This window comes from Aythya marila (genome assembly GCF_965140915.1).
Source record: "Aythya marila genome assembly, chromosome: 8".
NCBI lineage: Eukaryota > Metazoa > Chordata > Aves > Anseriformes > Anatidae > Aythya > Aythya marila.
The window spans coordinates 18,097,783-18,113,701 of NC_139049.1; the positions used below are offsets into that span (position 1 = coordinate 18,097,783).

Below are 15,919 nucleotides of genomic sequence, written 5' to 3' on the forward strand. Positions count from 1 at the left end.
GGCACCCAGCTCCCCGGCGGGCCCCGAGCCAGCACCCTGCGGGCAGCCCCCGGTGCTTCTCGCTCCCCACCCCGCGGCTGCCGGCGGCCCCGCAGCGCCCCCCGCGGCTGCCGGCGGCCCCGGTTGCGCAGGCGCTGCGGGGCAGGAGTTTGGGACGCGCCGGAAAGTTGGTGCTGGGTGTGCCGCGGCCGCTGCCACCATGTCGGGCTCCTCCAACGTGGCGGCCATGAAGAAGGTGGTGCAGCAGCTGCGCCTGGAGGCCAGCGTCACGCGCGTCAAGGTGAGGCGCGGGGCCGCGCCGCCATTACCGCCCGGGGACCGCGCCCCGCCGCGCTCCGAGGGGGCGGCCGGGCCGGCGGCGCAGTCCCCGGGGCAGGGCGGGGGCCGGAGCCGCCCGCTCCCCTCCGGCCCTCCTGGGCGGCGGCCGAGCTTCGGCCCGGGGGCTCCGCTGCCCCGGGGCTCGGGCCGGGCCCTGTGGCTTCCTACAGCTGCCCTTGGCCCCCCGAGTGCCGCGGAGGGGCCTTGCTGCCCCTTTCATGGCCTGCCGCTGGGAAGGGGCTGCTCCCAGCACAGCGCTGGCCGGGCGGGCCGCTCCGCTGGGGTTTGCAACAGGTTGCCTCGGCTGGGCTGGGAAATGGAGGCTTCGCTGCCAGGCGTACGGAGTGCGCCGCGTTGGGCGTTCTCGGGGCTCCACCGGGCCGTGCCGAACCAGAGGAGCTCTGAGCAAACCGCACGGACAGGATACCAGCGGGGATGCTGCTGTTGAGAGTTTGTAATTGCTTCTTCCAAGTTCGGAGTTACATCAAAGAAAAGCAAGGAAGTTTTTGCGCTTTTCTGTTGTTAGGTGCAGCCTATGAAAAATAAAATACGTACGCTATCTCAGCCTGAGGATAGCCTTCCAAGGGAGGATAAAATGCCAGCTTATTCAGTAGAGGGTCTTAAACTACAGGCCCCATTTAAAAACAATTTAAACTAGAATACGGGTCTTTGTGTATTTAACAAAGCAATCTTCAAGACCGCTCATCTTTCAGGCTTCACACTTAGGCATAACATCAGTTTTCCAAATTATTTCTATAATACCACAAAACTTCTTGACTGACAAACCAAAAAAGTACAGTGAAGTTACCGTAAAACACCTACTTATGCGGTATTGCCAAATCATTTAACAGCACTGTATTTTTGATGCAGTTACATCCTCTGTAAAGAGGATGTTCAGTGAATCCTAATTAATACCTGCTTTTATTATGACTAGGTTTCTCAGGCCGCAGCGGACTTGAAGCAGTTCTGCCTGCAGAATGCACAACATGATCCCCTACTGACAGGAGTGTCATCAAGTACAAATCCATTCAGACCCCAGAAAGTTTGTTCATTTTTGTAATTATGTGGACTACTTTAGTATCTTTCAGTGGTAAGTTCTTGAATTATGAGCAATACACTTTGTTCTGTCATTAAAAATAGCTGGCTTTAAGTGAGACTGCCTTTGTTAAAAGTATTCAGAAGTCATCTGACTTCTGCAGCTGGTATTGGTCTAGATCCCCATTTTGGGTCTCTCTTCCCATATTGTGGGAGGTAGCTCTATACTAGACATGCTGTTCACAGGTATTGAGAGTAGTACTTAAGTGTTGCAGGGCTTCGACCAGTTTCTGTTGCTGCAGCAGCAGGAGTGGGGGCTAGCTACTATAGAGCTGCTATATGGTCTGACCTGACTGTAAAGTAGTTCTGCTGCAACTTCCTTCTGTGTTATGGGTGTTATTTCCTTCTTCTCACATAGGATTACTTTCCTGAAGAAATATGTGGTGAACGCTGATTGTAGTAGGTAAAGCAGACTTTAGTTCTTAGGACTTAGTTTTTAAACTCTCAGACAGCTCTTTCAAAGATAGGTTAGTGATTGTCTCAAAGAAGGGTCCCTATCCCCTCTAGAACATGCCCTGACATCTAAACCAAGAAGCATTGGGTCCAAAAACTTGATCACCGCCCATATGCTTCTCAAGTGACTCATATATGACTAAACCAAGAACAGCAGTTTAAATAACTAGAAACGGTTGAATACACATTTGGATTTTCATTCCTAAACTTTTTACAGGTTCGCTAACATTGCTGCTATCATTGTGAAAATGACTACTCTGTCATTGTTTGAAAAATCTGATTACATTTTAGACTAAAGTTTATAGAGATTAGATTTTGCTCCACATGTCTTACTGAGACTCTGAGTCACAATGATTTGATATGTTGCACATAGGAAATGCATGGAAATCATCATGTCCCTCTTTCCTATTGCCTCAACTTCCATCTACCAGGGTGTGACAGTAAATGTTATTTTCAGATCACTTGATATGCAGTTGACCACAGCTTATGAGATTTCTAAGGATTATGAATCTTAAGGTTTAACAATTCTGTTTTTGCTGTGGACCTACATCACCCAAAGAACTGTAGTTTGTTAGGCTGTGTTATGTAGGTAGCTTTGAAGAAAGGCGATCACAATCTGATTAAGTTGTTAGTCTTTCTTTCTTGTTTGGCAGCTATTCACTACTCTCAAGCAGACTATAAAAACTTCCAAATAGTCTGTGTACAAACAAGGTGGCTCATGCTAGTAAAGCTAGCAGAGTAATAACAATATTGAGGTCTATACTTAATGATTTAAAAAAAAATCCATTACACATTCCATCCATTGTCTTGAATGATTTACAGCAGTGTCACTGAAATGTGTTTTAGAGTTCATGTAGCTTTTGAAGTTGTTTCTATCATGCATTTTATAAACTGTTCTTAGATAGTATTCCGGGACTGAGTTGTGCCTCCAGTATTGTCGCTTCAGCTTTAAGCAGTAATTCAAGAAAGACAAAATCATTACAAGCATTATGGACTGCTGTCCTATAAAAAGCCAAATATGCTAGGGTTGAATCAGTGCCACATACCGTTCCCCCTGAGTTTTGCCACATAGTATGGATGTCAGGAAATAACTTTGTTTTCACGTGCACACAATGGGCAGAACAGATTTAATATTTTTTTCTTAATTATAGCCCTTGTTTTCAGATACTGCAATGGAACAATTGTTTCTGCTGATGTTATGGGCCAAAAGTCATTAGAACAGCAATTTTAGTTACGCTACCTACATGGAAATTTTTATTCCTTCACTCTTTAAGCACTTCCTCAAAGTAGGTAATTTCTTAGTTGTAATCCTTGTGTTTACAAGATGAACCAAGAGGAAGTGTAATTTGTTAGTTACCCAGACTCCCCCTGCTTTTCAATGGTGAAGTAGATGCTCAATATTTCTGTAGGCATCAAGTGACAGGGAACAACTTATTTTGCCTTACTAAAGATTTAGCTTCCAGGAGACACTACAGTTCAGTTCCTTTGTAATAGCTTTATATTCTTGTACCCCTGGGGCTAGCTTTATTTTTTTAAAAGCTTATTTTGTAATTTAAAGTTCTGTGAAATAGCTTTAGATTTTTTTTTTCTACCTAGCTGCTTATGACATACTTTAAAGGTACATGTTCTTAGACATTTGCTTCATTTAGGCTTCATACATCTCTAACTACCTCATTTTGGTTTTGTTTTTCAGATCTTTTAGCATCTTTACCTAGCTGCTGATGTCTGTAGGGGCAGAGTGCCTCAAGGAGTGGCCTGGTTTGAAGTCCATACAAAAGCTTAGCTTTAATGTGCCAAATCTAACTGTAAAATTGCTACTGTTATCAAACCTCTTACCATCTACCTCTCCGAATGAACTGTATGCTAGTTACAATATTTCTGTTTCATGTGGGAATCAGTTTTATATACCAAGCAAAAAATAAAAATGTTTTGACAAAAAATGAAAGTGTTTGGCATTGACATTACTGTAAGAAATTGATTCACTTCTAGATAAATTGATACCTCACCAGTTACTACATCACTGTGCAGCAGCTAGAGAGCATATCAGTCTAAATATTCTGTGCTGCTGCAAGTTTGCCTTGGGTTGATATTCTTATAAAACAATGAGGCTTCTTAGAAGCATGATAGAAATAGAACAGGAAAAAAATAATTAGCTATACAGCATACACATTAAATAAAGACGAAGAGTAATAAAACCATGATTTTCTTTAAAGAGCAATTCTATTGAGCAGATAGCTTACTTTGGGCTCTTCAGGTTAATACTAAAAAGCACTTGCTATAGCTACATATTGGAAAGAAAATAATTCAAAGAAAACTGAGCTTTTAAGCTGCCAGTGAATGTGCAAACTTAAGGCAGAACAGTAAGTTCACTCTGCAGGTAATACCCACTCAAATACAGCTATCAAGGCTGAAAAAAAAACCATTAAAATTTTACTGAGAAAAACCCTGTTCGGAAATCTCACCTGCTCAATGCTGGCTTTATGAATTCTTTCCCATCAGAATTTCTTAGATGGATTGTTCGGAGTATGCATTTCTTCTAAGTATCACAGTATTTAGAAGAGTGATACCCGTAATAGTCAAGCCCCTCACTCCCCCCCCATTTAAGCAATGTAGTTATTTTATGCAAGATGTTAAAGAATTAAATACTGTTAAGACTTCCCACATTGCATACATCTTTCTCAATGTTCTCTATGCAGGCAACCATTTTTTGAGAAGTAACACTGCACTGTCAAAGAACAGCATACTGTAAGTTAGCATCTCAAAATATTTCTCTCTTACCTTAGTAAGATGTGCAACACCTCAGTTTAGCTGCTTAACAGAAAAAAAAAAACTGTTAAGTGAAAAATAGTTTATTCTGATAATATTTTTTTAACAAAATACTTTGTCTTCAGCACAGTAAAGTATAATTTAACTCCACAGCACAGCAGCAGTCATGACAAAGTTTCAGTGATAGCAAAATTACAGGCTACTGATTACCATAGATCTTCCCGCTAAACTGGAAAAAGCAGCAGTCTTTTTGTCACGTCTGATTTAGTTGCAACCATAGGACGAAAAAAATATGCTGTCCTACTTGAACTGTTCCTGTAGAAAGTTTTAATGTTTACAGTTTGTCTTTCTGTAGCCAGATACTGTTCATTATCATTACTAGTTTTGAGTTTGAGATGATCCATAGTTCAAAGACACATTTCTGGTCATCAACAACTGGCAGGTAGCTGTCTGTTATAAGTGAAATTTTCTTCTACTTGTGTCCATTTCTCGACGCTGAAATTTAAAAGAAAAAATATTAATCAACAAATTCAAGCAATGATATACAAAGATGACTGCTCCAATTTAGACTAGTGTAGGCAGTGAAATACATCACAGAGTAGGTGAGTCTCTATACTCAGCTTTTCAGGACTAATAAGGGAGAGAAATTGGAGATCAGTTGCTTAGAGAAGTCTTTACACACAGTAGACTCAGTGTCTTTAAAACAAAGATTATACATATCGTGGACTACAGCAGAAACACTGGAATTTTCCTTCTGATAAAGCTTGAATACTCACTTTCTTCTAAGTTTTTACCATGCAATTGCAGTTGATAGGCAAAATGACTGGAAAAGCCATTTATCATTAGATAATACTTCCACTTTACTTGAAGATTTTGAAAAGTCAGCATTAATACCAAACAGAATATAAGAATTAATGTTCATACAAACTGCTTTAATTGTTTTTAGATAAAAATTCTTGCACTAACCTTGCACAAAAAATGCCTTTAATCAAGCTTATTAGGCTTCCAGTAATAACTTACACCAGAGGAACATTTTTCACTTTTGTTTGTATCTGTATATTTTAAAGAATTTACATGCTGCAAGGAAGTTGTCTTGGAATATTGGCACTTACCATCCTTGCTATATAGCAGAATGCTTCTACTTCAGATATTTGTCAAAAATACCTCTCAATGTTAAATCTGTTTTGAGAAGTGCATTTATACATATACTGTTTTTTTTTTTAGGCTGAGATTTCTGGTTACATTTAATGTCAGATTCATTATCCCCTCCCAAGCAGGCGTAGTATTACTTAGACATACCTTATGAACCCATTCGTATTCTCCAAATTTGGAATCAAAGGTTCCTTTTTGAAGGGACCTCAACTTTAATGTAAAACGTGGCCCAAGTTCTTGAATTCCCACTTTCTTTTCACTCTTGAAGATATACCTTGAGAGAAAAAAGCATGATTAGGTGCTGAGTTATAAGAACATTATTTCCCATTCAAGAGTTTTGGGCCAAATGTCACCTGTGGAATCTGAAAAAGATGTAGTCTCGCTGGTTGTGAAATGTCGCTACTTGTCTTCCGATGAACTGAGGATCATGTGGGAAGAGAGAAGCAAACATGCGACCAACAGAATGGCCAAGTCGTGTTGTAAAATTATTCAGGATGACTTCAGGTACATGTTCTGTAGGCTGCTTCCCTTTTCGCTGGAAAGACAATAATAGATTAGAATGCAAATAATACATCGTATGCAAAACTATTTTAATACATTATCAAATAAAAGTTTGAAATAAAACAGGGTGAAGACAAGCAGGACCTGGTAACATTCCTAATTGTTTCTTGGAACAGTTTGTATGCAAGTAAAGCAGAAGGTGGTAACATAAGGATCTCTGGTTTAACACTAAAAATTTAAAGAAAAATCACAAATAAATAATTTTTTATTTCCTCTCTCCTGCACCAACTTCCACTCCTGACTGCACCCACTACAGCAAAGAATCAGTGTGTAAGCGGACTACCTATAACAGGATGCTGAAAATCTCTGTACATACCAACTAGCAGTATATGGGACAGTCCTTAATAAATACAGATTACATTTAAAAAGTACTTAATTCAAAAAAGGAGGAAAAGAAACACTTTCCTGCAAGTTATTTGGGTTAAGTAAGCAATACTTACTTCAGAAGAGGTGACAAGGCTGTAAGAATAAGAAAGACTACATTTTATTCAAGACTAGGAACTGCATCTATTGAAATCTTGCATACAAGTTACTTCTATATATATATATATCCTATCTTGTATTTACACTGGGTATATGCTTTCCCTGGTATTTATTGATATGGCTATAAAAATACTTGGCAGACAGCTAAGTTCAGCACGTAACTATGAAATTTGAAGTAAGCTGCCTACAGAAGTAGAATATACTGCTCTTTGGCCCCCTGTTAGCTTATGAAAAAGCAACTTTTCAAGATCAGCTAAATCTTGCAAAAATTGCAATCCATTTGGACAGTGCAAGTAGACTGAACATATTTATTTTTAAACCACAGACTATAATTTGATTTTTTTAGAGCCTCACCTTTATTTCTTTACGCAAGCGGACGCTACTCATTTTAAAATGAGCAGTAGGACCATCAGGCAAGTGACTTAAAACAAGACCGTCTGTTCACAGAGTTAAGAAAAAAAAGCTGGTAAAATTTGACATGTAGTTAACAGAGGAACATGTTCTGTAAAACGCAAAATGACACTAGAGTACTATATCCATAATCTATGCCACATTAACAAGGTTCCATTATGTTCTCCAAAATACATTCATTAACTAGTTAGCTAGGGTTCTGACACATGGATATTAAGTTCTGTTTCAAAAGCTAACCAGAGGTAACTTCTATTACCTTCTCAGTAATTATTTATCAAGTCAGCAAAACTAAACTTCCTGATCAAAAAGGAAGATTATTAAAAAACTCTTAAGTTTACTGCAACAGCAACATTTATCCATACACTACAAACTAAAACAAAAAGCACTTTAATAATCTGAAGTTCCATTAGCCATCAAATACTCAAGTTGACACAGTGATTTTTAACTCTGCAGTTACCCTGTAAACTGCACAGTGAAGAAAAATCCAGAAAAATGTAGATCTTAGACACACACTAATTAGAAAGTTTCTCTCCTAGCAGGCCTAGAGCTATTTAACAATATCTTAGTATTTACACAAAGGATACTTGGTATTTTACGATCTTCATTAATGACGATTAAATCTGTGAAGTCCCTCGCAATACATTGTGGAATAATCCTTTTCAAAGCTAATCCTCTTCGATAGTAGACATGCGAGTTAGGTATAACCGTAGACAACTGTTCACAGAACCTCACTGTTCTCTGTAAAAGATGAGTTAAATTGCAATGTGGTAAATACAATGCCAAATTCAAATACCAGGGGAGATGGAGGATTCTTTATTCTGACTGCCCTCCTTGATGCTTACAGAGATATTAGAAATAATAAACCATTTGAAGATAAGCTACCAAGTTATTTTTTTGAGTCACTGGAAAATTTATTTGTAGTCAAGACTACAGAACATGAGGGACTTATTTTTTTTGTAATGTACTATTTTCTTCTCAATCACAGTAAAACAGGAGAATTATGAAAGCATAACCCCTATGAGTTATGCTCAAGTTTCTCTAGAAACTGCTCGAGGCGTACTGCTTCCAGTTTTTAAAACCACTTCTTTTACAAGTTTTCACAGGTGTCAGAAATCTCCCTAATTAGGAGATGTACCTAATGCACATCATCTGCATACAAAAACATAAACACAAGGGTTTTTTTAATGAAGGAAACAATCAGTGCTAAAGAAACTAATAGACTGCATACACACAAAGGCTCTTGAGAATCACTAAATTAAACAGAAAAAACAAATGCACGGAAGCTATAGTTTTCAGTTTGGTGGTTTTTCTATATAAGATTGTATGGAGTCATCACGGGCTTATACATCATACCATAGTCGGGAGACAAAAAACTCAATCTTCCCAGTTAAATTACACCCATCTTGAACAGTGCTAGAACCAAAAGCATGGCACTGGTGACCAAAAAGAATCTAACATTAAAGTATATCCTGGCCATCAAGTTTTCTTTGTCTACTCACAGAACCTACAAAAAGTTTTTAAAAGTAATTTCTATACCAAAAATGTCATTGACCAATCACAGTATTTATAACTTGGTATCGTATAACCAATTCATTGCCCAGAACACTCCAAGTAAAGCATACAAACCCCACGAGGTCTGTCTGACGTTGTAATAAGAATCTTGGGAACTGTCTGTCTGTTGAAGTATGGTGCAAATTCATCAGTTGCTTCATCGAATGCAACCTGCAAGAATAGAAGTCTTGTAAATCTACCGTATATGAAATAACTGAAGAACAATTGTTCAATCTAACCTAACTAATCTAATCTAACTTTTGATGAAACTGAATTTAATCGGAAAAATCCCAATTCAACAAGATTATCATGTAACTATTCATTGCAACACATGGTTTTTACATTCAGAAGAGTCTAGCGTAACAGAAGTTGTCAGGTTTTGCTATCAATAGCAGTAATGCAAAAGGCGATTATCTACTGGAGATAATGAAAGAAGGACATCACCTCTTAGTGAACCCATCATGTGAAAATTAATTCATTAACACCTTAGTAGGAGAATAAAGAATAATAAATTTTATCAATGCATTTTAAGTTGCTTCTTTGGAAAAAAAATGTTAATAGCATATGCAAAACTCAAGCAGTTACCTCTTCATCATTGGGATCTACAGTTGTCTCATCATAAACTCTCTGATTTTCAATAGTCTTCGGAACGGCTTTTGGAGGTGCCTAAAATAAATGTAGGTTTATTAATGTGACACATTCACGTACCTTTAAAGTTCTATGCATAAACCTTGCTACCATGGGATTGCTTTTTACATGGAATTACAAATATTTTTTAATTTTGTGCCAACTTTTAAAAAAAGAAGTTACAACGTCAATAGGCATCACTAGCAACATCATTTGATTAAAAATACTCCTAAGTATTGGAATGCCTGAGAGCATCACATGGAGGGAGAGCATCACGCAGATGAAAAGCATCACTAGAACAGCAACACTGCTTAATTCCACTGTAATGAATGAAACACAATTCCAAAGCAAACAAAATAAAACAAGATGTGAGAGATTTGTCTATCTTTTGTAGTGTGGAAGAAAAAAAAAATCCACTTCCAACAGCAATACATTATATCCTTGACACCTACAGTTTAATAATAAAGAGGATACATTGTTTGCCCCATTTATTATTGTAAAATTATGGTAATACAGGACCTCACAACTTATTTAAACTCATTATGCTTGAGAAGTAGTTTAGGAAGAGATGCCAAACCCTTGTTTAAAGCTGAAAAAAGCAGACAACTGGTCTGGGCAGGGGCTGGGCAGATCGGTTGCTCTGGTTTATAAGGATATTGCTTACGAGAGTGCAACTCCTAGCTATGGTTTATAAGGGTATTGCTTATGAGAGTGTAACTCCCAGCTATACCTACACGAACCCGCGCCGAGAGGCTTGGACGGGTCGGGGAACAGCCGGGCAGCGGCTCAGCTCGCTCCCGCAGCCGCTCACCGCAGCTCTCACCTTGTCTCCGAGGGCTTCTCGCTCCTTCCTCCGCTTCTTCCTGAGGGCCAGCTTCTCCTGCGGGGGCACAGCGGCGTTAGCGCGGCCCAAGCCTTCCCGCCCGCCCTCCGCGCCCGCCCGCCCGCCTACCCCACCTTCCTCTGCTGCTGCTTCCAGCGGACGAACATGAAGTGCCGCCGCTGCTTGTTCTTGATCTCGGACACGCTGAACGTCGGCGGGAAGAGGACTCGCTCCGGGGCCGGCGGCTCCGCACCGCGCTCCCCGCCTGCCCCGCCGACCGCCATGTTACCGCCACCCGGCGCCTGCCCGCCGGCCGCCATCTTGCCTCGCTGCCGGGACCCCGCGCTGTGCGCTTGCGCGGACTCCCAGCACGCAGGGATCGGGGGGCGCGTGCGCGGCGGGGCCGGTGCTTACGGTCTAGCTGCGCCCCCAGAGGCTGCTTGCAGGGGCCGGCGGCTGTGTGGGGCCGGCGGCGGGCAGCGGGACCGGGCTGGCCGGCAAGGGCATTGGCCTGTTGTTGTTTCACTTGGGGTACCTGCACAACAGCCCAGCTCAGTGCTCGGCAGGGAAGAGACCCTGCGATAAGATGAGAGGTGTTTAATACAAATTAGCACCGCAGCGCACCTTATAATCAGGCTTAACAACATGGAGATGGGAAGCCTTCAACAAACACGATACGCTGGCGGGTTTACATACATTACATATATTATATCCTGAGCCTGCTGTGCTTTCCCGCATGCACATGTTCTAGGCGTTTGGTCACAGAGCACGAATAAATTAACTCATGGCGAGCATCTGCTTGGAAGCTGCTATGGCATTTTGTCATAGAATTACAGAATGGCTTGGGTTGGCAGGATCCGTAAGAGATCATGTACTGCAACCCCCTAATACGTGCAGGGGCTTCTTTCCTGAGGTCAGGTTGCCCAAAGCCCTATCCAACAACATAAAATGAAGGGGCATCCATAGCTTCCCTGTGTAACGTGCCAGGGTTTTTTATCATAACTTCACTGCAAATTACTTTTAGTCCATTAAAAGCTCTTAAAACATTTTATTGGAATGAGAACCCCTACAACTAATTAGAGATTTAATATATATAAAACTGGAAATGAGGATTTCTGTTCCTGACCTAATTTTCCAGCTTAAACTCAGCACCTCAGTGGAACGGATTAGTCCTCTAATTGTCTCCAGACTTGTTTCCAGAATTGTCTCAAAACTTGGAATATGTCCACTAATTTTATTTACAAATAATATTTTGCACTACTGGGTTTCTTTTACTAGAAAACTTAAATGTGTTAACATAAATTCATGAAGCTAATGGAAGAAGACCTAGAAAAAAAGATGAACTAGACAACATCTCAAATCTGCTTCTCCTGTCCTGTAAACTAATTAAACTGTGTAACTTGATTTGCTTCATTGAGGTTATATCTAATTAACACAGAAGTAAATGAAAGATCAAAGGCCTCTTTACGTACAGTCCCATATTTTTTTGGCCTCACTCCCGTTTTTGTCAAGAGAAAATATTTCAGCTATCCATAGAGCCTTAAGGATAAGTAGTTTCCATGGTAATTAAGGTTCAGGGAATTTAGTTGGGACTATGTTAACCAAAGACTTCCTGTAATTTTATCTTACCAGCTGATTCAAATATTGCAAGTGTATCTCTAAAAGTCATTAGTAGAGATTTTAATCACTGCTGTTATTAGAACTATTAGGGAATTCTGAGTTATTTGTAGTTTCAGATTCAGTTGGAATCACTGCAGACATGTATGGATGGCATGATTGTGTGAAGCTCAGTGAGTGCTTACATGTGGAAAAAAAGCCACATATTTCTCTCAACAAGAAGGAAGACAACTTCCTAATATTATTCATAGGCTTTTGTTCTAAGGACTCACAGGAACAAAATAATGATACACAATAATACAAAAGCTTCCTAAGGCAGTGGAGGGACCATAAAAATATACCAGAGACACATTTTGGGTCTGGTAACAGTAAGATCACTAAAAAGGAACAACTATAACTTGAGTTGAAGGCCTAACTAATAAATGCATGTGTATTATTGATTTAATTTTTTCATAGAGACACTGTGGGTCCCAGGGTATTTTGCTTATTTAGCTATGAATTCTGTTTAAAATAATAACAGTTTAACCAAGAAAACACCAGTAGCTTAGGTTTGTGTAAACCAGCAAGTAATTTCTCCACTGGAAAGTAATCAAGGGAGACATTTATTCCATGTCAGAACTATGGAATTTTTGAGGAAACCTTTCTGTAAAGGCTGACTGAGTTGCAGCAGTGGAAGCATTGTTTTGGTTTGTATTGGTAGAGCACTGTTGTTTTTTTTTTCTTTTTCTCTCCCCCCCCCCCCCTTTTTTTTTTTTTTGTCATTTTGTCATTTTAAACAGTAGAAAAGTATTTTGTGATTAAACTGAAAGGACAAAAATTAAGTTGGAGAACAGAAATTAGAAAATACTTATGGAAGGATAAGAAGAAAGAGGCTAAAGTGCCCCTGGTTCCAAAAATGTATTAGAAAGAGATTTATTTTTTTTTTAAATCTTGCTATTTTTGTTTTCTCTTAATTTCATTACCTCAAGGTAGACAAGATGTCTTCAAGATTCACTATACTGAAAAAAAAGCCCCAGAAAATGCAGTGCTCCAAACCTGCATTGTCTATGTGACACAGACAGGATTTTTTCTTTCTTCATAACAAGTGTTCTAATTGTTGTTTTACCTGGAAAATAAAAAGCTGTTTTATATGTTTTTAAAATTGATTCATTTAGACTATATGTTACCTCATTAATGGGGCAAAGCAGTGAGGTTAAGGGAGAAGTGACTGTTTTTTCCCCCAGGACAAAATTCTCCAAGGTTACACATTTGGAAACAGTATTGTCATGGATCTAGACCTGGCTGGGAGAGGGGAAACAAGGAACGTGGGGTCACCGCAAAGCACCCATAAGCTGTGAGGTGGCTCAAGGTTCCTTCAAGGACAGCTTTGCTGAGGCCTACACTTAGGGCTTGTAAAACCTTCTACAAAACCTGAGATTTCCGTTGGTGGTGAAGAATCTATCTAAACGAAGTTAGTGCTATGTACAGGTAGCCAAGCTGAGGCACGGAGGCTAACAAACTGAGGTGGAACAAGGCGGTGCGAAGTGGAACTATTTGCTGGGCCTTGGGGTGTGGCTGGTTGCGTACTGCAGCGGCAGGTGTCCTCTTCAGCTACCCAGAGGGCTAACTGGCAGGAGCAGATTGCTGAACTACATGACTGTGCTCTTCTCATTCTTGCTTATTTAAAGCAAGTTCTCCCATGCCCTCATGGTGCCGTGTGGCTAACGTAGTTGTACCCCAAAGGTCTGTTTTTTTGTTTGTTTGTTTGTTAGGCCTGTAAGCACCTCAGATTTCAGACTGCAGAGCAGTTAGTACAGGAGCTTTGATCATGTTGAGCCATACCAGGCCCCTCAAACAAGACATTCTTTACACTCTGGCTTGCAGCCTCTGCCTGCTGGCCGTATAGCAAAGCTAGATACAGTAGTTTTCTTCAACTGGTAGTTCAGAAGTCAAAGTATTCACATATGATATAGGAGACAGGACTTTCCAGCCTCTGGAGATTGAGAATCACGTCCTTATTTTCAATGGAACAATAAAACCACAAGCCCTCAGGTTTTTCTGGGCTGAGAACTTTCTTCATTCTTCCAATTCAAGCTATTGCTGCAATGTGTCATATGAAAGATGGGCATCAATACCATCACTTTTTGAGAGAAAGCCTGAATTGTATTTTTAGAGAGCCTAGGCTTGTGATGGTTGTTACATGGTTCCAAGAACCTCTGCTGTAGAAAGCCTCTTGTTCATCTAACTATGCATAAGCATTAAATAAATATTCAGCTGCTTAGTTCCTTCCAGACTGTTGCCAGACTAGGGCATACCCAGGGCTGTTTCTCTAGGGGAACATTACTTAGGGAAGCAAAGTAAAATTACAAGGTGCGCGTGCTGGAACTGCATGGGTAGTTTTCAGGATCATGTGTTTGGGACTTACAGGCTTACATTCCTTAGTAGATCTTGTTTACAGTCTTTAATTTCACCATTTTCAATCACCCAGGGCAATCTCTCTAATGGATAAATGGGGATCATGCTCAGTGAAGTTGGGTATTATTTAACGTTTCATGATGAACACTGGATCTTATTATGTGCTCCAAATACCTGTACTAATCCCATAACTCAACACAGAAATTAATTATTTTCATGTGCTTTTCTGGGTTACTTTTCTTTACAGTATCTGGGATTGGCATTTGGGGAAGAAGGTATTAGATCTGTTATACAAATGGGAAAATGAAACAAATTGGCCAAAAGAAAATTTATCTTACATATCTACGAATTCAGAATACCCAGTGTGAGACACCCAAAGCTGGATATTTTGAGAATACGTACCATCATACATTCAAACTACAATTATGTTCAATTAGTTTCACAGTTAACTTCACCATGTTCAGGATCATATCAGATTCCAGAAGTCTGAAGTCCAGGACTCAGTAAATGAGGAATGTAGGCTTTGTGTCTGTCCCTAAAATTAAAGTCTGTGTTATACTCTTACTGGTGTGTAAGAAGACCACATGAAAGCTTCTTGGTCAATTTTCATTCTGTAATGCCCTAGCTTTTGAGAGTTTCTTTAGTCTTCCTGTTTTTTGTAGCTTTTTTGTAAAAAAGTTCTTGGTATAAGAAAGAAAACAATGGTAAAAAAGGAAAGGCCCCTTTGAATAGAAGGCTTGATATTCCAGATTCTATGACACCACCACCACCCTTCAAATAGGTATTACAAGGACTTGCTGAGAGTGCACTGCCACTAGTCACCTTTTTGGTGGACCTTGTACTGCTGATCACCATCTATTGTACCCAAGAGCCCAGCCAACTACCCAACGCACCCTATGCACCGCTCCATATTTTACCTCTGTGACTACAAAGACGTTGTGGGAGACAATATCAAATGCCTCCCTAAAGTCAAGGTAAACAGCATCCACTGCTCTTTCCTTTTCTGCTGAGCCAATCTTCTCATCAAATCTTTGTCCTTGGTAATAGCACATTACACTGGCTGTTCCCAGCCACCTTCATGTCCTGCAAGTGCTTGGAAATGGCTTCCAGGCGTATTTGGTCAACAGTCAATCTAGGGACAGAGCTAAGGCTGACAGACCTATGGGTCCCTGGGTCGTCCTTCTTGCTCTTCTCAAAGTTGCAGCAATTCAGCCTACTGTAACCTTCTTGCTATACCGTGCGAAGAGAAGTGATTAATTATGCATTTCAATGGTTGTCCAACATTGCAGAATACGTAGGCATGTGCGTGTGAGAAAGGAGAAGAGGTCAAATGTTTGGAAGTCTGAGACAGCAAAACTTAATGAAGCAAAGGAGAGTCTTTAAAAATAGGGTATTTTATGTGGTTTTCTTGCAAAAGTCTTGCAAATGTATCATTTAAAATTATGGAAACTATTGTCTGCTGTATCTGTGTCCAACTTTAAAGCTCATTAGAGTTAAAAAAAAAAAAGACTTAAGACATGCTTTATATATGTATTTCAACACAATCTTAAACATGCAGCTATAACAGACATAAAAATAATTCCTTCCTGCAGGACCTATCAAGATGGTATAGCTGTGCATTATCTTAATCTGGGCAAATCATCCCAAAGAAAAATGAGTGTTTGATTT

At 40.1% G+C, this 15,919-nt stretch overlaps 2 protein-coding genes across 2 annotated transcripts; one reads left to right on the forward strand and one right to left on the reverse strand.

The window, feature by feature from the left end:
* Nucleotides 1–123: 123 nt before the first annotated feature.
* GNG5 (G protein subunit gamma 5) lies at nt 124–3,805 on the forward strand. The gene is made up of 3 exons (XM_082765893.1): nt 124–280; nt 1,253–1,408; nt 3,560–3,805. The coding sequence occupies exons 1-2, from the start codon at nt 200–202 to the stop codon at nt 1,376–1,378; spliced, it is 207 nt and encodes a 68-aa protein (XP_082622019.1). The 5' UTR covers nt 124–199; the 3' UTR covers nt 1,379–1,408; nt 3,560–3,805.
* An 886-nt stretch (nt 3,806–4,691) lies between these two features.
* Nucleotides 4,692–10,574, reverse strand: RPF1 (ribosome production factor 1 homolog). The gene is made up of 9 exons (XM_082765894.1): nt 10,375–10,574; nt 10,241–10,297; nt 9,376–9,456; nt 8,866–8,961; nt 7,824–7,977; nt 7,183–7,265; nt 6,138–6,319; nt 5,932–6,058; nt 4,692–5,127 (listed from the first exon to the last, which is right to left on the reverse strand). Exons 1-9 carry the CDS (start codon nt 10,558–10,560, stop codon nt 5,086–5,088), a joined length of 1,008 nt encoding a protein of 335 aa, XP_082622020.1. The 5' UTR covers nt 10,561–10,574; the 3' UTR covers nt 4,692–5,085.
* Between the last annotated feature and the right edge of the window lie 5,345 nt (nt 10,575–15,919).

Excerpts from the sequence above, each read along its gene's own strand:
- GNG5 (XM_082765893.1), top strand. The coding sequence starts at position 200 with ATGTCGGGCTCCTCCAACGTGGCGGCCATGAAGAAGGTGGTGCAGCAG. Across the intron at positions 281-1,252 it reads CCAGCGTCACGCGCGTCAAG|GTTTCTCAGGCCGCAGCGGA; the intron begins GTGAGGCGCGGG and ends TATTATGACTAG.
- RPF1 (XM_082765894.1), bottom strand. The coding sequence starts at position 10,560 with ATGGCGGCCGGCGGGCAGGCGCCGGGTGGCGGTAACATGGCGGTCGGC. Across the intron at positions 10,298-10,374 it reads GGAAGCAGCAGCAGAGGAAG|GAGAAGCTGGCCCTCAGGAA; the intron begins GTGGGGTAGGCG and ends GTGCCCCCGCAG. Across the intron at positions 5,128-5,931 it reads AATACGAATGGGTTCATAAG|CGTCGAGAAATGGACACAAG; the intron begins GTATGTCTAAGT and ends TTTAAATTTCAG.